This window comes from Carlito syrichta, unplaced genomic scaffold (genome assembly GCF_000164805.1).
Source record: "Carlito syrichta isolate Samal-C Ts95f unplaced genomic scaffold, Tarsius_syrichta-2.0.1 Scaffold309726, whole genome shotgun sequence".
Classification (NCBI taxonomy): Eukaryota; Metazoa; Chordata; class Mammalia; order Primates; family Tarsiidae; genus Carlito; species Carlito syrichta.
In genome coordinates, this window is record NW_007253822.1 from 988,963 (window position 1) to 1,013,800 (window position 24,838).

General features: G+C 34.7%; 1 protein-coding gene across 3 annotated transcripts in view; it reads right to left on the reverse strand.

The window, feature by feature from the left end:
- RSRC1 (arginine and serine rich coiled-coil 1) overlaps window positions 1–24,838 on the reverse strand; it is a 411,086-nt gene that overhangs the window by 381,384 nt on the left and 4,864 nt on the right. For all 3 annotated transcript variants that reach the window (XM_021717404.1, XM_008067646.1, XM_021717403.1), the window contains exons 2-3: window positions 18,992–19,187; window positions 18,522–18,647 (exon numbers count right to left, since the gene is read on the reverse strand). In XM_021717404.1, coding sequence (XP_021573079.1) covers window positions 18,522–18,647; window positions 18,992–19,185 — 320 coding nt within the window. In that variant the 5' untranslated portion in view covers window positions 19,186–19,187. The remainder of the gene's footprint in view (window positions 1–18,521; window positions 18,648–18,991; window positions 19,188–24,838) is intronic.

The following is a 24,838-nucleotide window of genomic DNA, read 5'->3' on the forward strand; positions in this document are numbered from 1 at the left end:
ATACCATCAGATCTGCATTTTAGCTACCAGATGACAAACAAATTAGAGGAGAGACTCCAGAAAACCATAAAAATTTACTCTATATTCCTGAATTGTACCCCCACATCTTTAAAATTAAAAAATAAAAATAATTTACTCTATAATTTGGAAATGACTAAATTTTCCTCTTCAAATATTCAAATCATATTCTGGGTCTCATAATACAACCTGTGGCAATAAATAACTCAGTTAAGAACTTATACTAAGCTCCAATATTAGGTTATTTAGCTGTTACAACGATATTGGTTTATCAAACATTGAGATGATAAACCAAAAATAACAACTTTTATGTAATTAAATCAGTTCCAAGGAATCCAGGAATACTGTTCACATTTACCAGAATGTTTACAAAAGTCTAGAAAAAAATTGTCAATAAATTCACCACTAGTGATTTTATCACCTGAGTAAATAGTTTACAATGCCTTATTTCAAATATTTTATATTATAATACACACTTAACAAAAATTGTGCCATAAAGTTTAAAATACCTAAGAAGAAACGACACTGCACATCAAAAATTAAAGTTATGATTATGTGGCAACTCCATATCTCTTTGTCTCTCATAGACTACATAATTAAAAGTTAATTGAATACCTTTCTAAAGAACTTCTTTTTCTGCCAATGTTAGATATAGAACTCTTCCAGTGAGAGAGGAAAAGAAAGTTCTTCCTAGTTATACACTGTCAAGGACAAAAGTCAGACTAATCAAAAGATTCCCACCAAGAACTCCCTGACATCAACTAACATTTCACTGATAATTCAGCAAAAGAATATTCAGTATATACAGCCTTGATCTTTGTGAAATGGCTCATCTGTCAGGGATCTTTCATTTGTCATTCAAAATGACTAACCTAAAAGATGCTGCAAACTATACAATGCAGATTTTTCACTTAAAATTAACTGTAATTTTATAAGTCAAAACCAACTGATTGGAAAACACTACTTACACAAATTGTCTTTGAAGACTATAATTCTGTAAAATCAAAATGTGAAAGTAGATGATCTTTAAGATAATCTAAAAGAAAAAATGTTTTAATTTTACTGGAAGGTAGGATGTTTATAAACACACGGTTTAATAATTAGCTTGGGGAAAACAAGCTTACCTTAAACAATAAATAATCATTAAAAAGTCTTCAATCATAGGTCAAAATATTCTTCTCACATATATTTTTACATAATTTTACCCCTACCATTCTAGTAAAGTATTATGTTTTAATAAGAACTACCCTAATCTTCACCCAGCAATATTTCTAGGCTGATATTATTATTCTCATTTCCTTGAATAATATCCATACTCCAGGGCCATTTTCTTTCTCATATTCAATATCATGCATGCTTGTATCAAGGTTCCTTTCTTCATATCCTGTCACAGTATCAATCACTGCCTCCTGTCCACTCAATCCACTTTTGATTTATCAGCCGCCGTCTTTCTGGACTCCATAACTCGACCCAAACCATTTTAACAAGACATTGACAAATAGCACCCAGTATCACATCAACCTGTTCCACTTAGTAAACTAAGAAACAGTAACTGTGACATCTCTGCATAAGTATTCCATTCTATTCCCCAGACTGATGTATATTAATGAGAAGATGGTATTTGAAATGCTTCTTCCACATCAGCATCTAATATGATCAAATTAGGAAATGGGATGATTTATTAAATTTTGTAGAGCTGAAATATTTCTTTATATCGCTATATGTGTGGTTTCAGAAAGTGAGCTGTTGCTTTCAATTTTTCTACTGAAGATGTGCCTGCATTTCACAGACGAATTATTGTCTTTAAAAAGATTGCAAGAAGGCAAAATGTTATTAAGCAAATGCTCAGTAAAACAAACTAAATCAGTTTTAAAATTCCTAATTTAATGTAAATCTTGGTTGTTTCACTGAAATTCAGTTTGTGATCCTATTAAGTCATATTTGCATTGTACTGTCTTGCTGTAGGACAGTTTTAAATTTATAGCATTACCAAGCAGCTTCACTTCTTGACTTTTTAAGATATGTCCTCAATAAAATAAATAATTGCTATCTAAGTACATGTTTTGTTCTTATTTTCAGATAAGAGACAAAATAAAAATCAATAGGTTAATAAAATAATAAAATAAAAATAGAAAATCAACTATTTTACCTATACCTATAATTTTTATAATTACATGTTTAAATGTTTTCATTAAAGTGCTCTCCAATTTAAAATTCAATTGTTTCATGGGTAGTTTAAACTTAATAAATTAGTTTCTCATATTATATTTGGATATGAAAGGGATATTTAATATATTAACAATAAGAATCAAAGTGAAAATGAGAAATAATAAATGTGAAACTCATATTTTCCTTAAACAGATTCTCTGCTTACCTCATCTTCTTTTTTCCTAGTATCTTTATATCTGTATATTCCAGAAGTCCATCTTTACTTATTTAAAAACTAAAGATTCCAATGAAAAAAAATCCACATTTGAATCTATCTCTAGGCTGCCCACCTCAAACTGGACTTAAATACTCAATAATTTTCTAATGAAGCTACCAATGATTTCTTCTTGTTCATGAACAAATTAATGGATTACAAATAAATGAATTGTGAAGTGGCTTTGACTTTACTCATTGATTAGAAAACAGTTGTAAAATTCAATAATGCAATGCAGGTAGCGTATGAGAAAAAGTAAACCATTACAAAAACAAGGAAAGGATAGATCATCCACTATTAAATTACTAGTGATTCTTAGATATTTACTACTTAGACTTCATGTGAATAAGGATCATTTGTTTGGTCACTTTCATATGAAGTGAAATAGTAATCTCACAATTTTAAAGAAGCTAATCAAATTCTTTCAGTTGAAAAAATTCAGTATTATTCAGATTGAAGAAATAACATGAAGAGGACTACTTTATTAAAATAGAGTCCAATCTTTATAAAATCCAATCTTTCTCTTCAATACTCAAGAATAGGACACCAGAAAAAGTTAGATCATCAGATATGCTGTTCTTTGTTCCTTAGTCAGATAAAGAGAGGGAGAAAATGAGAATGAAACCTTTTTGAAAAGTCTGCTAAACTACTAAAGTATGATAAAATAGAAGCAAATTATCAAGTATGTTCTAGTATGTATTACACAGAAATAATCATTACAATGATTTTTTTTGAGAAAACAGTAACATTCAGGATGCAGGGCCGGTCCAACATTCACAAGACCATAAATGTAATTAAATACATAACAGATGTAAAAACAAGAACCACATGATTATATCATTAGATGCAGAAAAACCTTTTGATAAAATCCAGCATCCCCTCTTGATAAAAACCCTCAAACACCTAGGTATAGAAGGAGCATACCTAAAAATAACAAGTGCCATCTATGATAAACTCACAGCTAACATATTGCTAAATGGACAGAAACTGGAAACATTTCCCCTGAAAACTGGAACAAGACAAGGCTGCCCACTCTCACCCCTCTTGTTCAACATTGTGTTCGAAGTCCTCGCTAGGGCAATTAGACAAAAGAAAGAAATCAAGGGTATCCAAACAGGAAAAGAGGAAGTCAAGTTATCCCTCTTTGTTGATGATATGATCCTACACCTTGAAACTCCAGGAGAATCTGTCAAAAACCTGCTTGCACTGATAAAGAACTCTGACAAAGTCTCAGGGTAGAAAATAAATGTGCAAAAGACAGTTGCATTCCTATACACCAACAACAAGCAGGCAGAGACCCAAATGAAAAGCACAGTCCCATTTACAATAGCCACAATAAAATAAAAAATAACAAAATAAAATAAAATACCTCAGCATCTTCCTAACCAGAGAAGTGAAAGACCTTTACAATGAGAACTACAAAACACTGCTCAAAGAAATCCAAGAAGACAAAAACAAATCGAAAAATACTCCATGTTCATGGATAGGAAGAATCAACATTGTTAAAATGTCCATCTTCGACAGAGGGAGACTCCAACTCAAAAAATAAAATAAAATAAAATGTCCATTCTACCAAAAGCAATCTACAGATTCAATACCCATTAAATTACCAACATCATTCTTCTCAGACCTGGAAATGACAATACAGAAATTCATATGGAAACATAAACTACCACGAATAGCCAAAACAATCCTTAGCAAAAGAAACAAAGCAGGAGGTATCACACTTCCAGACTTCAAACTTTATTATAAGGCTACAGTAATCAAAACAGCCTGGTATTGGTACAAGAACAGGCACATAGACCAGTGGAATAGGATAGAGATACCAGAAGCATAGTCTCAATTTCTCAACCAACTCATCTTTGACAAAGCCTCCAAAAACAACCACTGGGGAGAGGGAGAACCTATTCAGTAAACTGAGAAAACTGGCTGATCACATGCAGAAGATTGAAACAGGACCCCTACCTATCACCATACACAAAAATTAACTCTAAATGGATCAAAGACATAAATGTAAAACCTCAAACTATAAGAATCTAAGAAAACACAGGGTCCTTAGGGAAACTGGAACTGGCAACCAGTTCCTGATCAAAACCTTAAGTGCCCATATCATAAGAAACAAGATAAGTGGGACTTCATCAAACTGACGAACTTCTGCAAAGCAAAAGAAACCATCAAGAAAGCAGGGAGTGAATTGCCTGAACCCGTGGGTTCGAGGCCCGCCTGGGCAACTTGGCAATTCCTCATCTCTACAATAAATCAAAAAATTAGCCGGGCATGGTGGCACATGCCTGTAGTTCCAGCTCCTTGGAAGGCTAAGGCAGAAGGATTGCCGGAGCCCAGCAGGTCGAGGCTGCGGTGGCCGGGAGTGTGCCACTGCCCTCCAGTCTGGGTGACAGAGTGAGACTCCAACTCAAAAAAAAAAAAGAAAGCAGGGAAACAGTTCACAAAATGAGGAAAAATATTTGCCAAATGTATATCTGACAAAGGCCTAACATCTAGGATCTACAAGGAACTCAAACATGCCAAAAGGAAAAAAACAGACCCATTAAAAAGTGGGCAAAAGACAAGAAGAGATACTTCTCAAAAGAAGATATACAGGCAGCCCACAGACACATGAAAAAGTGCTCAGTCTCAATAATGATCAGAGAAAAGCAAATCAAAACCACAATGAGATATCACCTAACCCCAGTCAGAATGGCCGTCATTAATAAAACAAACAACAGATGCTGGTGAGGATGCGGAGAAAAGAGTATGCGTCTTCACTGATGGTGGGAATGCAAACTAGTACAACCTCTTTGGAAGACAGTGTGGTGATTTCTGAAAGAGCTAGAAATTGACCTTCCATATGACCCAGCAATTCCCCTATTGGGAACATATGCAGAGGAACTCAAATCATTCTACAAAAAGATACCTGCACACATGTTTGCTGCAGCTCTATTCATAATAGCAAAAACATGGAACCAACCATGTTGCCCATCAAACCTGGACTGGATTAAAAAAATGTGGTACATATACACAATGGAATATTATGCAGTCATAAAGAAGGACAAACATATGGACTTCGCAGCAACTTGGATGGATTTAGAGTAGATCATACTCAGTGATCTGTCACAGAAAAAGAAGAGAGTATCATGTGTTCTCACTCATAAGTGGACCTTGAACAATTATCATAACACTATAAGAAAGGAATTGGCAGTAGTGGGAAACTGTCAGGGGAGGGAGGGTGGAATTGGCAGTTAAGGGAAACTGCTCAGGAAAGGGAGGCACACCTCATCATCAAGGGTACCTGCATAATCAACGTTTGTACACCTAATCCTGATTTGTACCCCACATCTTTAAAATAAAATTAAAAATAATTAATTTCAAGTCAAAAAAAAAAGAAAACAGTAACATTTATGCTGGCCTTTACATTTTACAAAGTACATTCAGTATATCATTTTATTAGACAAATCCATTGTCTGAAATTATGACACATTCTTCTTCAAATTAACACATATTTGTACTTGTTCTACTTGTAATACCATATTATTAACAGAAATTTTCCTAATTTTCTCTAATATTCAATAGTTGATCTCTTCCCTGACACTCTTTAGACTTACAGTCTACATACAGGATGTAGAGTCCCAAGTAATCATCTGAGACAATGATTACCTCATGTCAAACTCACAAAAAGAATTCAATTTGATTTCTTGAATCAAAAGCAAAAAAATGCCACTATTAAAGAAAAAAGATTATGCAAAAGAGCCCAGAGAGTGAATAACAACAGGAAATACTTGTCTGGGAGTGCCTAGTTCATAACTAAACCTATCACTTTAAATCCCTCAATGCCACCAACAATGGATCTTTTGGATAAGGCACAATAGACTACATTATTTCAAATCTCTGTTAGGCAATAAATAGAAAATCAAGGCCAGGTGCAGTGGCTCATACCTGTAATTCTAGCACACTGGTACATAGGTGGGAGGATAGCTTGAGGCCAGGAGTTCGAGACCAACTTGGGCAACATAGCAAAGCCCCATCTCTACAAAAAAATTGAAAAATCAGCCAGACATGGTGGCACACATCTGTAGTCCCAGCTGCTCAGGAGGCTGAAGTAGGAGGATGGCTTGAGGCCAGGCGTTTGAGGTTATAGTGAGCTATGATCATGCCACGACACTCCAGCCTAGGTGATAGAGAGAAATCCAAAAGAAATTGAAGGCCCAGCTCAGTGGCTCAGGCTTTGTAATCCCAGAACTTTGGGAGCCCAAGGTGAGTGGACTGCCTGAGACCGCGGGTTCAAGATCAACCAGGGCAACTTGGCAAGACCTCATCTCTACAATAAATAAAAAAAAAAATTAGCCGGGTGTGGTGGTACGTGCCTGTAGTTCCAGCTCCTTGGAAGGTTGAGGCGAAAGGATCGCCAGAGCTCAGCAGGTCAACGCTGAGGTGGCCATAAGCGTGCCACTACACTCCAGCCTGGGCGATGGAGTGAGATTCCAAACTCAAAAAAAAAAAAAAGAAAAGAAAAGAAAATCAAGCTGACTACACAGTTTTCAAAACATAGAAGAGACTAGCAAAGTCAGACAAAAAAAAATCAGAAGATGAGTGAGTACAAAAAATGATAAAGACATGAAAATATACTAGAAAATAAGACATAAGTGCCTCAATAGATTTTTTTAAAAATAATTTTAGAATAACAAGCACCAAATGATACCAAAGAAATTCTCAGCAAGGGAATAGTGGCTCATACTTGTAATCCCAGCACTTTGGGAAGCTGAAGTGGGAGAACTGCTTGAGCCCAGGAGTTTAAGACCAGCCTAGACAACATAGTGAGGCCTCATCTCTACAAATTTCATTGAAATCTACAATATCTTCAAAACATCTTTAGAACTAATAACAGTAGAAAGGTTATAGGATGCAAACTAAATATACAAAATATAAAATATATAAAATATATAACATACACAATTACATTTCTAAACACAAGTTGAGCATTCTATTCTGAAAATCAAAAATCTAAAACTTTTTTGAGCACCAGCCTGATGCCACAAATGGAAAATTCCACATCTGACATCTTTGTTTTCAGATGATTTAATGTACACAAACTATATTTCACAGAAAAAAATTATTTTAAATGCTGTACAAAATTATCTTCAGGATATGTGTACAAGGTATATATGAAACATAAATAGGCCAGTCACAGTGGCTCATGCCTACAATCACAGCACTTTGGGAGGCCAAGGGGAGAGGACTGCCTGAGCTCAGACCAGCCTGAGCAACATGGCAAGACTGCTCCTCTACAATAAATCAAAATATTATTCTGGCATGGGGACACACAACTGTAGTCCCAGCTACTTGGAAGGCTGAGGTGGAAGGATTGCCTGAGCCCAACAGGTCCGGGCTGTGATAGCTATGATCATGCCACTGCACTCCAGCCTGTGCAACAGAGTGAGACTCTAACTCAATAAATAAATAAATAGATAGATAGATAAATTTTGTGTTTAGACTTGGAACCTACCCTCAAGATATTTCATTATACATATGCATATATTCCAAAATCCAAAAAAAATCCAAAATCCAAAACACCTCGGGTCTCAAGTATTTTGGATAATGGATGTTCAATCTGTATTAGCAACAGATAATTGAAAAACAAAATTTTTAAATAATTCTATTTTCAATAGTAACAAAAATGTGGAAACAATTTTAACCAAAGATGTGTGTGATGAACTGAATGTTTGTGTCCTCCAAAATGTATGTGTTGAAACTCTAATCCCCAATGTGATCTCCCAAAGAGATCCTCTGGGAGGTACTTAGGTCATGAAAGTGAAGTCCTCATGATGGGATTAGTGTCCTTATAAGTTTGTTTCCTCTCTCTGCTAGTCACATATAAGGAAGGACACTGCAAGAAGATGGCTATCTGTGAAACCAAAAGAGGGCTCTCACGAACCCAGTCATGCTGGCACCCTGATCTCTAAATACTCAGGCTCCAGAACTGTGAGAAGTAAATGTATATTGCTTAACCACCCAGCCTATGGTATCTTGTCATATCTTAAGACAATGTGTAAGACCTCTACACTGAAAACTACATAACACTGTTGGGAGAACCTTAAGAAAAGCCAAATAAATGGAGGACTATACTATGTTCTTAAGTTGGAAGACTCAATTTATTATAATATCAATTATCCTGTTATGACCTCATAATCTAAATCCTGGCAGCCTGTTTTTAAGAAATGTTCAAAATGATTATAAAATTTATTTGAAAATGTAAACAATACCTGATTTCAAGATGTATTATAAAACTACAGTAATCAAAATCTTGTAAGACTCATGTAAAAACAGACAGAGCAATGGAACCAAACAGAAATAGGATCACATTTATATTGTCAATTCATTTTTGACAGAGGTACCAAGACTACTCAGTAAAAAACTGAAACTCTAAAAAATGGTGCGAGACTTCCATATGGGGAAAAATAATTGCAACCTAAACCCCTACCTCACACCATACACCAAAATTAATTTGAATCACTAGACAAACACCAAAGTAAACTGCTGCAGAAAAGATCCACTGAGAGATGTATCATAGAATTCCACCAAACATTTAAAGAGAAATTAATGCCGAACCTACTCAAAATCTTCCAAAACACTGAAGGGGAAAGAATACTTTTAAACTCATTTTATGAGGCCAGCATTATCCTGATACCAAAGCCAGGCAAAGATATAACATGAAAACTACAAGCCAAAATCCCTGATGAATTCTGATGCAAAAATCCTCAACAAAATACTAATAAACTGAACTCAACAGCACCTTAAAAGAATCATACACTATGACTAAGAAGAAGGTATCCTTGGGATGCAAGAATGGTTCTACATATGAAAATCAATGAATATGCCACATTAACAAAAATCACGCAATCATCTCAACTGATACAGAAAAATCATTTACTAAAATTCAGCATCCTTTTATGATAAAAACATTCAACAAACTAGGACTAGAAGGAAATTACCTCAACATAACAAAAGCCATATGTGAAAAGCCCACAGCTAACACCATATTCAATGCTGAAAAACTGAAAGCTTTTACTCTGAATCAGGAGCAAGTCAAGGATGCCTACTCTCATCACTTCTATTCAACATAATACTGAAAGTCCCAGTCAGAGCAATAAACAACAATAAGAAAAAAAAGCACCCAAATTGAGATGGAAAAACTAAAATTATGTATGTTCACAGATGATCTTACACATAAAAAAAGAAGGAAATCCAGCTACACAAGAATGCTACAACATGGATGAAGGTGATGAACCTTGAATAAAAGCATTATGGGAAGTGAAATATGCCAATTACAAAAAGACAAATAATACATATTCTACTTATAAGTGGCACCTGACCTAATCAAACTTATACAAACAGAAATAGAATAATAGTTGTCAGGGACTCAGGGGAATTCAAATAGGGAACTACTGAATCAGCACAGAATCATGCAAGATGAAAAAGTTCTAGAGACCTGTTGCACAGCAGTATGCACATGGTTAAGATATAATGTATACTTAAAAATTGTTAAGAGGCTACATAGATTTTTTTTACCATAATAAAAATTAAATTGTGATGCATAATATAAAAACAAAAGCTAAAACTATAAATGCAAATTAAAACCATGAGACACCACAACACATCCACAAGTTTGACTAAAATTCAAAGACTAATAGTACCAGCTATTGGTGAGACTGTAAATAATTGGAACTCTCATACATTGTTTGTGGGAATATAAAATGACACAATCACTCGGGAAAACTATTTAGAAAACTATCTGGCTGTTTCTAATAAAACTAAACAGAACTACCCTGTGATTCAGAAGTCCCACTACTAGGAATTTACTTAAGAGAAAGAAATATGGATACCCAAAAAAAGACCTGTAAAGCAAATGTTTATAGCAGATTTATTAATGATAGCCAAGCCCAGAAACAGCCAAAGAGTCTATCAACAGAAAAACAGATAAACTGTGGTATGCACCCTACTCAACAATAAAAGGGAATAAAGTACTGATACACAAATGAAAGCATTATGCTAAGTGAAAGAAGCCACATAAAAAAGATTACTACTGTATAATTACATTTACATAAAATTCTAGAAAAAAACGTGATTTATCCATACAACAGACTATCAACAATCAAAGGGAATTAACTACTGACATACACAACACTGATGAATTGTAAAAGTATCATGCTGAATTTTAAAAAGCTTTCAACAAAAACGTACATATTGTATAAATTCATTTACATGAAAATATATGGTAGAAAAACATCAAAACTCTGTTTACCTTTGAGGTGCTTACAAGCAAGGATTGAGAAAGCTTATGATGGAGCTTTCTAAGGCAACAGTAATGTTCTATATTTTGTGTTCATGAAGCTGAGAAAAGGTCTGCTTAGAATTTGTGTATTTTATTATATATAAATGTTTGTCTTAGCTGGGCACACAGTGGCTCACACCTTTAATCTCAGCACTCTGGGAACCTGAAACAGGCAGATTGCTTGAGCCCGGTAATTTTTAGACCAGCCTGGGAAACATAGAGAAACCTTGTCTCTACAAAAAAAATAAATAAATAAAGCTGAAAAAAATAAAAATAAATAAAAAGTAGCCAGGAATGTTGGCATGCACCTGTAATCCAAGGTACTTTGGGATGCTGAGATGGAAGAATCACCTGAGCCCAGGAGGCTGAGGCTCGCCATGAGCCATGATTGTGGTGATCAGGTCTCTGCACTCTAGCTTAGGCAACAGAGTAAGACTCTGACTCAAATATAAATAAATAAATAAATAATGCTTGTCTCAGAAGAAAAAATTTTCCAAGTTTCTGTTTTCAAGAGAAAAAAATGTATAAAGGAATACTGAACTCCAGTTTGTGATAAATAGGCTGAAGCATTAAGGGGAAAGCATACTAATGTCTACAACTGGAAACATATCCAAAATTAAGACAAATTAATAGATGGAGAAAGTAATAGACAAATGAATAGATAAGTGATAAAGCAAGTAAAATGTTAATGTCTAGGTGATGGATATATCTTTCAGTTGCTATATGCTAAAATTTTTCATGCTGTCTAAGAAAAAAAACAATCTATAGGATATATTTGAAGCAGTGACTAGAGGAAAATACATAGCCCTAAACATTTTTACAACAGAAACTAAGTATAAATGCAGAAAAATCAAATTCCCAGCTCAAAAGATTAGGAAAAGAATAACCAAATAAACAAAAGATAGAATAAGTAAATAAGAATAAAGGCAAGAATTAATAAAGTAAATTATAGAAAAACACATCCAATTAACACATCAAAATAAATTTTTTCAAATTAACAAATTAGACAATTCCCTAGCTAACTTAGAAAGAACATATAAATATACAAAATAATAAACAGCAAAAAACAAACAAAAAAAAGGCATGAAACATAAGAAAAACACAATTTAATTCATTAGGGGACTACTTTGCAAACCTCTAGGCAAATAAATTAAAATCTAGATGAAATGAACAATATACTAGAAAAATGTAGTTTACCAAAACTAAACCTCTAAGAAATAGAAAGCTTAAACTGACAAACTTCTGTTGAAGAAACAGAATTATCAATGACCCACTAACAAAAATGTACCAAGCCAGGATGGTTTCACGAGCCTACCAAAACTTCAATGACCAGATAGTCCCAAAGGTATATAAATTTAATGCTTCAGAGCATTAAAAATGAAGAGAAACGTCTCAATTATTTTTGTGAAGCAGGGACAATGTTGATACCAAAAGCTGATAAAGACAGTACAAAAAAAAAAAAAAAAAGACATACTAATACCATGTGAGTATCAATGTAAAAGTACTAAATTTAACAAATCAGTGAACAGAATCCCACATCACATTAAGACAATAAAACACTAAAATAAACAGAGATTTATTCCAGAAACACAATACTGGTTCCTTGATATATCTAAGGAAAAAACTCATACAACTATATCTGCAGATGATAAAAAAGCATTCTACAAAATTCAATATCAAAAAAAAAAGAAGAAGAAGTGACTGACCCTCTCTTAATACCACAAAAATACATACACTTAAGACCTAGAGCCTGCCTATTTCTTAATGGGGAAACACTAGAGGCATTTTCAATAAAATCAGGCATGAAGATGTATATAATCTTCATTGCTATTCCTCATTGTACTGGAGGTAAAAGCCAATGCAATTACATAAGAAAAAGTAAATGGAAGAATAAGAATTAGAAAAAAGTTATACTATTTCTATTAGTAGATGATTTAAGAAACCCTGGAGAATCAACAATAAAACAAATTAAAATAATAAAATAATACTATAAGAAGATACTAAATGAATGAACATAAAGGTTTCGTAAACAGAAACAACTAGTTAGATATACTATGGCTGAGAAAACCTCACTAATAGCAGTAAAAAGCTGAAATACTTTGAAATAAACTTAGCAAGAAATAAGTAAAACTTTATGAGAAAATCTTTAAGACTCTCCTACATCACAAAAAAGTTAGACTAGAACAAATGAAAAAAATCATCCCTTTGCCCTCAAATAAAACAACTCAACATGAAAAGATATCAGTTCACCTTAATTTATAAATGTGATAAAAGTCTCAATAAAAACACAAGCTATTTTAATCAGTCTACACAAGTTAATACCAAAGTACACATGAAAAAATTAACAGTTCACACAAAAAGAATAGCCAAGCAAATACTGGGGGGGGGGGGGAAGCTAAAAGGAAAAGGGGATACTAAAACTACTCAACATTAAAAGATACTATGAAGTCTCTATAAGTATGATGCTAGTGCATAAATGGACAAGCAGGCCAGTGGAAAATACCCAAAGTACTCGTAGAAATTTTACACACTATAAAAGGGGTATCACAACCCACTGGGGCAAAGATAAACGTTTGTTTTGGGGTTTTTTTGTTTTGTTTTGTTTTGTTTTGAGTTGGAGTCTCACTCTGTTGCCCAGATTAGAGTGCAGTGGCCGCTCCCGGCCACCACAGCCTTGACCTGCTGGGCTCCGGTGATCCTTCTGCCTCAGCCTTCCGAGTAGCTGGAACTACAGGCACGTGCTACCACGCCCGGCTGATTTTTTGATTTATTGTAAAGATGAGGTCTCGCCAAGTTGCCCAGGTGGGTCTCGAACCCGCAGGCTCAGGTAACCCACTCGCCTCAGCCTCCCAAGGCGCGAGATTACAGGCTGAGCCACCAAGCCCGGCTAACATTTTTTTTTTTTTTAACGGGAATGTGATAACACTCAACTGGAAAAAGAAAAATATACATCCACGCCTCACACTCTACGTAAGAATAAAAGATCTAAATGTAAAAAATGAAATCAAACAAACATACCGGGGGAAAAAAAAATCAGTGAATTCCTCTATGTCTAGATGTAAGGAAAGACTTCTCTATGTTCTGAATGTAAAGAAAGATGCATTGAAAGAAAATAATAAATCTGACCACATTAAAAAAAAAACTTTTGCATAGCCAAGAAATACTATAAACAAAGACAAAAGACAACTGAAAAACTACAAAAAAAAATTGCCATTTGTATCACAACTAAAGAGTTAATGTGTCTGCTAAATAACTCATAACCCTATAGGAAAAAAAGACCAAATAGCCAAAGAAAAGAAAATTCACACACACACAAAAGGTAGAAACCAGGTGCAGTCATGGCACACCTCTATTCCCAACTACTCAGGAGATTAAGGGGAGAGAGTCACTGGAGCCCAGGAGTTCAGGCTACAGTAAGCAATGATCATGCCACTGCACTCCAGTTTGGTGATAGAGCAAGATCTGTGTCTTTCAAAAAAAAAAAAAAAAACACAAGAGAAAAATGGTCCTTAAAATGTTCAAACTCACTTAGGATAAAAAGAAATGAAAAATTAAAACAATGCTAAAATACCATTTTTCATCTATCAGATTGATAAACATTTAAAAAGTATGACAAAACATTCCATTGGTGATGCTTGAAGGAAAAAGGACTATCACAAATTACTAACAGGAATTTGGCAATTTCTAACAAAACTATAAACATATCTACCTTTTGATCCAGTTATCTTACTTCTAGGAATTTCCTGTGAAAGTACAACTTCAACAGTAAAAACTACTCATGCATGAGGTTATTCGGGGCAACTTTTCAGAAACTGCAAAATATTGGCTGTATCTTTAATGTCCATAACTAGGACAGCAGCTAAACAAACGATGATACATCCACATAATGGAATACTAAGCAACTATAAAAATATAAGATCTCTATAAATTGATAAAGAATAATTTCTAAGACATACTTATAAAGTAAAAATGCAAAGTGTAAAATATGTCCATAGTATATCATAAATATAACTACTCATGTGTTTTATGAGAAACACAAGAAGGCCAAGCCCCTAGTAATACTGGCTACCTACAAGGGTGGGTAGAAACAGGATAGAAGGAAGAAAAGGGAATGATACTTCCTTGAGTACACCTTTTAGTATAGTGGTGTCTTTGGAACCATATTAAAGTTTCACATACTAAAATAAATAAAAAGAGAGACATAAAATCAAAACTTTCAGAGAGATAATACTTTAAAAGAAATATAAAAAGACCAAATAGAATGAACCTAATCTTGCAAAATGAAAAATCTAAGCTAATCATATGAAAAGAAGGGTGGGGATTGGAGTACATAATTATACACCCTCAGGGTACAGTAAAAAGAACCATAAAAAATACTGAATTCTAATTTGTAAGTTTGTTTTTCACAGTGGTATAGGTCAGCAATTCTGAAACTACTTTCTGTGTATTCTATAACTGAACAAATAAGCAAATATTGTGAATGATAGGAGGTTTCTCACTGTTGGAGAAAAGCATTTAGATGTCACAACTCGAATACTTCAAGAAAAACATTAAAATTCCATCAAAGCTGGGCATGGTAGCTCACACCTGTAATCCCAGCACTTTGGGCGATGGAGGTGAGAGGATTGCCTGAGTCCAGGGGTCCGAGACCAGCCAGAGCAATTTGGTAAGACCTCGTCTCTACAATAAATCAAAAAATTGGCTGGGCATGGTAGCATGCGTCTGTGGGTCCAGCCACTTGGAAGGCTGAGGCAAAAGGATCACCTAAGCCCAGCAGGTGGAGGTTGCAGTGACCGTGAACATGACACTGCACTCCAGCCTGGGTGACAGAGTAAGACTCTGACTCAAAAAAAAAAAATTGTATTAAAAAGCATAATCACCCAATTTACCCTATAACTTATCCATGGAAATTGCAGTAAACTTCAAACATATGACTAACCACTTCCTGCCATCCCCCATAATATGCTTCATCTTTTAAAATATTTTTTATACATGTAACAACAAAGTTTTCTAAAAATAGCTGACTTTTCAATACTGAAATCACTCTTTTCTCCTGAAAAGGACAGAGATCGTTAACACACCTTCAGATTTAGAATTATACAGTAACTTTTCTCTGAACAACTACCTGGATCTTTTCTAAGATAAAGCCTTGACTAACTAAATTGTTCAAGGAATGAGTCGTTTAATAATCAAGATTAACCTAGAAACTCATCTAATTATTTTATTTTATTTATTTATTTTTTTTGAGTTGGAGTCTCACTCTGTCGCCTAGACTGGAGTGCAGTTGCCGCTCTCGGTCACCACAGCCTCAACCTGCTGGGCTTTGGCGATCCTTCCACCTCAGCCTTCCAAGTAGCTGGAACTACAGGCGTGCACTACCACGTCCAGCTAATTTTTTTATTTATTGTAGAGATAAGGTCTCACCAAGTTGCCCAGGCGGGTCTCGAACCCGCGGGCTCAGGTCATCTAATTATTTTAAAGAATAAATTTCTAAGGTACATTTTCCAAAATAATATAGTGTCTCCAGATTATTTATTACAGTTAAATGCAGAAGACAGTGTCAATCGCAGAGGGTGCTATCTGAATAAACCTTTTAACTAATTTCTTCATATACAAAATGAAGGTGTTATCCCGCATGACAGCCTGACAGAGTTAGAAAGCTCAGTTACAAAATGCATGTGTGCTAATCTATTGTTGACTAGATATCACTGCCTCTTCTTTTAAAGTCTTCCTTGCATTATAAAGAACAAAAAGGTTTCCAGATTCCCCTCTGAAGCAGTGGAAGGTAGACAACAGGCAGAGAAGTAGCTTCTCAGTGAGTAGTTCCCTGAGAAGCACTTATTTTGTTGTTATAAAGTGAGAGAGTTAAGATTTTCACGAACTTCTGAGAAAACAAAGAAACTTCCATGCTTCAGGCTGAAATAATCAGTGACAGCTTCCCCAACCTGCAATCCCTGAGCCCTTCCAAAGGTTGTTGTAAGCCTTTAATTTCCTGTGTAAAAACCCACATACTTGGGACTGAGTGGCTATTTTCGAAACCAAACTCTGGTTGACTGATACACATGAAATTGTAAACTGAAAAAGACCTTACAAAAGCATATTATTATTTCCATTCCTACTTTTAACTGAAGTTATTTTCTGATAATCAGCCTCTTTTAAACAAATCAATATATCAAAAAATAAAACTTTACATGCTACAAAATTCATCTCTCTATCTAACTTCATTTCTCCAGTTAATCATTCACTCAATCAACACATATTTACTTAGCAAGGCATTATGCTAGTTACCAAGACATTTTCCTACAAGAGTTTACTATATGTTGGGACTAACAAAAATATTTCTAATATAACTGTAACAAATCAGGAACCACGTGTGATGGTAGGTCAGAGAAAGAATGGGTTAAATTTGAGTTGGGGGGAAAAAGGTAAAAATCAATAATAGATTTAAGAAAGAAGAGAATTAAAAGTCAAATAGAATTGAAAATTAAAGGATAGGAAGAATTCTTAAAGTAGAGATGGCAGAAAGAAACTGGAAGAAAGTACATGCTCAAAGAAACAAAGCTTACAACTCTGGGTCTGGGGCTTGTATGGAGAACAAAGGTACGTAAGACAGAGTGGTTTATACATGTAATATATAAGAAGGAGAGGAGGTAGAGGCCAAATAAAACAAGGCCAGTAAAGCTAAATATTTGGAATTTACTGCTGTTAGCCAACTTCAGATCACTTCAGATTTAGAAAGAACTATAGAATTGCGTGACTAGTTGACAAAATCAGGCTGCTAACATGACTACCTAGGTAGAGCGTAAGATTATACAGAATTAGGCAGAGAAAGAAACTCATCTTCCTAAAATACTGTTTTTATACTTTTTTTTTATCCAACAGTCTTCTATTCAAAAACCTTCAGTAACTTCTGAATGTCTTTAAGTCCTCAATACCGTGGTCCTCATCCTATTAAATTATATTTTCTACCATTCACCAAAACATACAACTCTCTACAGATAGGTTATTCTCTGTATAGGCAAGGCAAGAAAATGCACGTGAAATGACACTGTGAATCAGTCTGCCAAGGCTGCCATAACAAAATACCACAGACTAAGTAGCTTAAACAACAAAAATTTATATTTTCAGAGTTTAGAGGCTGGAAGACCAAGATCAAAGCACCAGCCAATTTAGTTCCAGCTGGGCTCTTTTCCTGTCTTATAGATGGTGACCTTTTCACTGTATCCTCACATGGCCTTTCCTCTTTACAAACAATGGGAAAGAAGAGCTCTCTCTTCCTCTTCTTATAAGGCTATTAGCCCTATTGGTTTAGGGCCCCAACATTATGACCCCATTTAACTTAATTACCTCCATAAAAGACTTCTCTCACAATACATTTGCAATGTGAATTGGAGCTTTAACATATATATTTGGGGAGACACAAATATTCAGTCCCTAGCATACTGTTTTAGTTCTGAGGCTAGACCTAAAGAAATTTTGTGGTTTCTGCTCTTACTATCTTGAAGTACATCCACCATCATATAACAAAGCCCAACCTAACCTAGTGGAGAATGAAAAGCCACATAAGCCATAGTTGACAGCCAAAAAGCTGTCAGATGACCACAACTGCATGAGTGACCCAAGGGGAGACAAGCAGAATTGCCAACTGAGCTCCGTCAAAACTGTAGAATTATGAGACAATAAATTTTTGTTGCTTTAAATCACTAACTTTGGGAACAGTTTGCTACAAAGCAATAAATACCTGATAAAGCATACCTTCTTGTTCTGCTTTTTGACCTAGACCTCTGAACTCTATATGATTTCCCTCGACCTCTTGAACGACTTCGACTTCGTTTCCTTCTGGAGCCATAAGAAGAGCTACTGCTTGATCGATGCCTGCGTCTGAAATAAAATATAATCAAAGATCATCGCCATAAAAAATTTTTATTATGAGCATTAAGGAGAAAGCTCCTGGATTCTAAAGAATCTTATATTCCAAATATCATCACATAATATGGTATAAAAACTATACCACTTTATGATCTACTTGCCTACAAACAATAGACAAAGGTTGAGGACACTAAATCCACGAACTGGACCTGGTAGAAAAAAAATCTCTGGGTTGGGACTTAACCTTCATAAACATATAAATATTAAAAAAAGCTTTATCCAGCAAAATTTAAAAAAAAACATATGAATGCTAAAAGATGTTATCCTCACTACTGTATAAAAATTGTGAAAATCACCTTCTATCATAAGAATGTGAACGAGACTGAAGATCTCTGGACCAAGATCTTGATTTTGATCTTGATTTCCTTCCACCTTTCTTTCGGCTATATGTTCTACTATCTGAAGAACTGCTTGAAGATGATCGCCTACGGTGTTTCTTTTTTCTCTTGCTTCTGCTTTCTTCTTCAGTATCTGATGACCGGCGTCCCATTTCTATAAGCTTAAATTAAAAGACTATTATTTCCAACACAGTGGCACAATGAATGAAATTCAATATATTAATTTTATATAAAACTTTATAAAAATTTAAAAAGACTCATCTAAAGTAAAAACTCTAATGTGCCTAGCTTCTTGACAAGACATGAGAACAATTCTTTACACCAATTTTCTGATATTTTAAGTTGCAATTGTCATTATCTGACATTTTGTTTAGTAAACAATCATGTATTCCTTTATTCTCAAACTTCCTGAAGATGAAAGATAACTTACTATCTTAGAATTATACTTTTCTAACAAAAATTCTAAATTTTTAAATAGTTAAAACTTCATTAGTCATCAACAAAGCACAAATTGAAATAATGCGCTATAATCATTTCACTTCTGAAATTTAGGAAAGGAATTTTTTTTTAGTTGGAGTCTCACTCTCTCACCCCGGCTGGAGTGCAGTGGCACACTCACAGCTACCCCAGCATCAACATGCTAGGCTCCGGCGATCCTTCCACCTCAGCCTTCCAAGTAGCTGGAACTACAGGTGCACACTACCAAGTCCAACTAATTTTATTTACTGTAGAGATGAGGTCTCACCAAGTTGCCCAGGCTGGTCTCAAACCCACAGGTTCAGGCAATACACTCACCTCAGCCTCCCAAAGTGCTGGGATTACAGGCTGAGCCACCAAGCCCAGCCTTTTTTGGGGTTTTTTTGAGTTGGAGTCTCGCTCTATCGCTCAGTGCAGTGGCACATTCACAGCCACAGCAGTCTCAACCTGCTGGGCTCAGGTGATTCTTCTACTTCAGCATTCCAAGTAGCTGAAACTAGAGGTGTGCACCACTACACCCAGCTAATTTTTTTGGATTTATCATAGGATTTATCATAGAGAAGAGGTCTTGCCACGTTGCCCAGGTTGGTCTCAAACCACGCTACTACGCCCGGCTAATTTTTTGATTTATTGTAGAGATGAGGGCTCACCAAGTTACCCAGGCGGGTCTCGAACGGCGGGCTCAGGCAATCCACTCACCTCAGCTTCCCAAAGCAGGAGATTACAGGCTGAGCCACCGAGCCCGGCCCCTCAACTGTTTTTTAACTGAACTATGAACATGTCAGAATACAACTATAATTAAAACAACTTCTTGGGTGAGTTTCTTGACTTATAAGCCGAAATGATTTAAATATGATAGTGTACAATTGCTAAATTACTTTATTTTTACTAAATCCTTCTTTCTGGCTGATGGTGTTCTGTTATAACTTTATCATTGTTATCTACACCACCACTACTACTACTGCTACTACTATTGCTACTACTTCTTAAGACATTTCTTTTTTTTTGAGTCAGAGTCTCACTCTGTCATCCAGACTGGAATACAGTGGCACACTCATGGCCACCCCAGCGTCGACCTGCTGGGCTCAGGCGATCCTTCTGCCTCAGCCTTCCAAGTAGCTGGAACTATAGGCATGTGCCACCCCATATAGCTAATTTTTTATTTTATTGTAGAGACGAGGTCTCGCCAAGTTGCCCAGGTTGGTCTCGAACTTCTGGGCTCAGGAAATCCTCTCACTTCCGCCTCCCAAAATGCTGGGATTACAGGTGTGAGCCACTGCACCCAACTGGAAATGTTAACTAAAGTATGAAAGTTGATGAGATTATTGTGAAGTCAATCAACTCTTCACACACTGCTAGTAAACCTATATGTAGCATAATTCTTTCAGGATATAATTATAAAATAAAAAGCCATAAAGATGTTGATTTTTTTTGACAGAGAAATCTTACTTCTAGGAATGTATCTCAAAAAAAGTTGTTAAAGAAGGATATAATCATGAATATATTCATTATAGCATTATTATAACTGTATCCATTGAAATAATAATTTAAGAAAATATGCACATAAGATAAAATTGATAATATTTAAGTAATAAGATAATTTTTCATATTATAAAATATAATTTTTTATTTTAAAAAACTATTTCTGTATAGTCAAGATAACACTTCTACATTTAGTATATAAACGGAAAAAACAGATAACCCAAGGTTTTTATATTTAGGAATTAACTTAGCTGATAAGAAGCTTACTTATCTTACTTTTAAATTAATCTTAAGATTCTCATATGCAATTTTTTAAATTAAAATAGTTACTAGGTATTTTTCAAAGTCATATAATACAGGATCCATTCTACAAAATGGTTTAGATCAGATAAAAGTTCATGCCTTATTTAATATGTATTCAAAATAAGTTAACTATCATTACTATAAACAAAGTAATATGTTAAATTACTGCTTTGCTTTCAGAATCATCAGAAGATCCAGTCCCTCCTTGATTCTAATATCAATTGAAAATAATCCAATACCAGCTAAAAAATTTCTGTTAGGACTCAATTCAAAAATTTAAGCTATTTGTCTAGAGCCAGACTTAAAGACTTTAAATATAGCTCTAAACATCCAATTTATTAACATGTTTAAAATTTAACAGTTTAATAAAACATTGAGAAGATTCAATTTTTAAACTTTTGGTAAATCATTAACACAACTAAGCCAGTTTCCTCATTAAGAAATGAAACTACACTGGGTAAAAGATCATCACAATATTTCCTAGCTTTAAAATTATTATGAAAGTGTAAACATATATACACACACACACACACAAAAACGTTTATATATGCACACATTTAAAGTACATATGTACAAACATATATACTTAAACATGTGTATAAAATATTTATACATAAAATATATACATATATCCAGATATCCACATATCCATGTATGTGAATGTATTATATATAATGTATACATACATGTATATATATCAATTAAGGAATATGTACATGATTGATAATGATAATCTAATTTTTATTCCTGGCTTTTTCTTCCTTTCTTGTTTTCACCTGTAAGAATTTAAAAATTTTCTTTACTCACAAATAACCATTTTAATTAAAATGAGTTTTATTACTTCTTATTATCTTGCCTAAAAAAATACTAAAATAAGATTAAAGGACTAAAAAAGTATAAATCCAAAAAGATAAAAAGACTAGATGAGAAAACAATAGGAACAGTAGACAAGATATGTCAACAAATTTTCAGCAAATGAAAAACATATGGAGAATTTAGAGCTAAGAAAGATGAATACCAACAACTGCAGAGAATGCCAACAAGAAAAAAGCCAACTCACATAGCAAAAGCAGAAAGGATCAAGAATTTGAGACACCAGATAGCAGAGCTGGCACAATGATGCATGAAACTAAAAATGGGGGAACTGATTTAATTTCTGTGGAAGCACTCTTCCTGATTCCCTCCCCCATTCTACCTAGCCAGGTGTTACTCTTCTGCAATTCCATCAGGAAAAGAAGTTTATTGTGGAAGAAAAAAATGAATAAAATAAACACTAGATTCAAGGGCACAATTAAAGGGGGAAAAAAAAGAGCACAGAGATGCCAAATCAAAAGTTAAAGGGATTAAGAGAAAGTCTACAATCAAATGGTAAAAGCCATAGCCTTTTGTGCGCTTAGACCCAAGAACTCTGAAGTCAAGTATATATCTTAGGAAGAAAATCAGAGGATTCTTGATTAGCTGCAAAAACTGAACAGTAACTAAGAAAAGAAAGATGGGGAGACACCCTCCCCCAAAAAACAGACTTTATTTATAAAAAATTTGGTATTTATTCTTACATCTTTAAATTTCAGCCACCTTCAAAGCACTCTCCATTTGATGCAATACACCTATCAAGATGCTTTTGCACTCATCAACTTTTATGCCTTTTAGTGCTTCTGTCGTTTTTTTGTTTCATCTCTTCCACACTGGCAAAACGTTTCCGTTTGAGGACTTGTTCCAGGGGAAACAAAAAAAAAAAATCGCTAGAGGTGAGATTGGGATAATAGGGAGGGTGGGGCATGGGAGTCATACCATTTTTGCTCAAAAACTGCTGAACTCTTGTGGTATGGGAAGGTGCATTCCTAAATCACCCACTATGAAACTGAAAGAATCTCCAAAAAAAATTTCAATGAAGTTGAATGTAGCCTCTCAAAACAACACTGGCTGGTACACTGATATTGATAGGTTCCTAGAACACTTACCTGGCAGGGGAAGCCTGTACTACAAGGGGCCCACCCTCCAAAAGATAATTTTAGGTTTTTTGGAGTCCCCCTTTGTATGTAAGTATTTGAGGAGCCCCTCAAGAAAAGAATAGGCCTCCACTCAATCACCCTATAATGAAGCCCACTTTATTATAGGGTGGTACACTAGAATGTAAGCTTCTTGAGGGCAAGGATTTTGTCTCCTTCACTGGTGCCTCTTTTATCTCTAGTTCTGCTATCAGTCTGGGACATTATACTTTTCTTCCATGGTAGATCACCTATACTCTGAATCTGGGTTGTCTTTGTTTCTCCTTTTGGTTGTACTATTGTCCACCAGTTGACAAGCCCAAGCTTTAAACACAGTACTTTTTACGATAAAATTTTTTTCTTTTAACTTTTTAGTGAATATACAACAAAAGATAAGCAAACATGTAATAAAAGCCTTCATCAGAAAAGAAAGAAACCAAAACAGAAGGAAAAAAGCCAACTCATAGTAAACCAGGCATATACAAAACTTCAATAATAAAAAGTCATGCAGTTAATATCCTCAGAAGCATATGAGATGAAGATTCAGCAAACAAGAGTAGGAAGAACAGTCAGAGAACAATAGAGAGAGCTTGAAACTGAAAGAAATGATAAACAATCTAGGAAAAAACACACAGTAAGGTTGGAAATGAAGATTAAAGAACTCACAGAAAGTAGAAAAAGAGACAAATATTTTTAAAATGGAAAGTAAAAGAGGGGCAACCCCCTCAGGTCCCCTCCTACTCTAGGAGCTTTTCTATCCTCCCAATAAATCCTGCTTTCTCAAAAAAAAAAAAAGTAAAGGAGGATTAAATAGGTCCAATATCCAATTAATATGCATTTTATTTTTGAAAAAAGAGATGAAAAATTTCCAAAAAATAAAAGAATTTCCAGAATTGAAAGACATGAATTGCCTTAAGTTTGTGAGACAATGATTGTTTTAAAAAAAGAAATACACCTGGAATATCTCATTAAAAATTAAGACATTAGAAATATAGAGGAAATGCTAGAAATTTCTAAAGAGAAAAAAACAGGGGAAACAGTAAAAGACATAAGACTTTTCACAGCACAGAAAACAACAAAGAGTTTTCTTCAAAATCCTGAGCAAAAATGATTTTCAACCAAGAATCTATACCAAATCACTGCTCTAGTACGAGATTAGAATAAAGACATTTTTAACCATTAAACATCTCAAAATTATACTCCTTACTCCCCTTTTTACAGGGAGTTAGTTACTGGACCAAAAGGAGAAACAAAGACAACCCAGATTCGGAATATAAGTAGAATATAAGTGATCCACCATGGAAGAAAGGTATAATGTCCCAGACTGACAGCAGAACTAGATATAAAAGAGGCATCAGTGAAGGAGACAAAATTCTTGCCCTCAAGAAGCTTACATTCTAGTGTACCAATAATTCTCAAAATGAGGCCTGTAGACCCTTGGGGTCCATATGACCCTTTCAGAGGATCCAAGAAGTCGGAACTATTTTCATTATAATACTAAAACATTATTTACTTTTTTCACTGTTACAAAAGTAATGGTGAACAAAACTGCTGG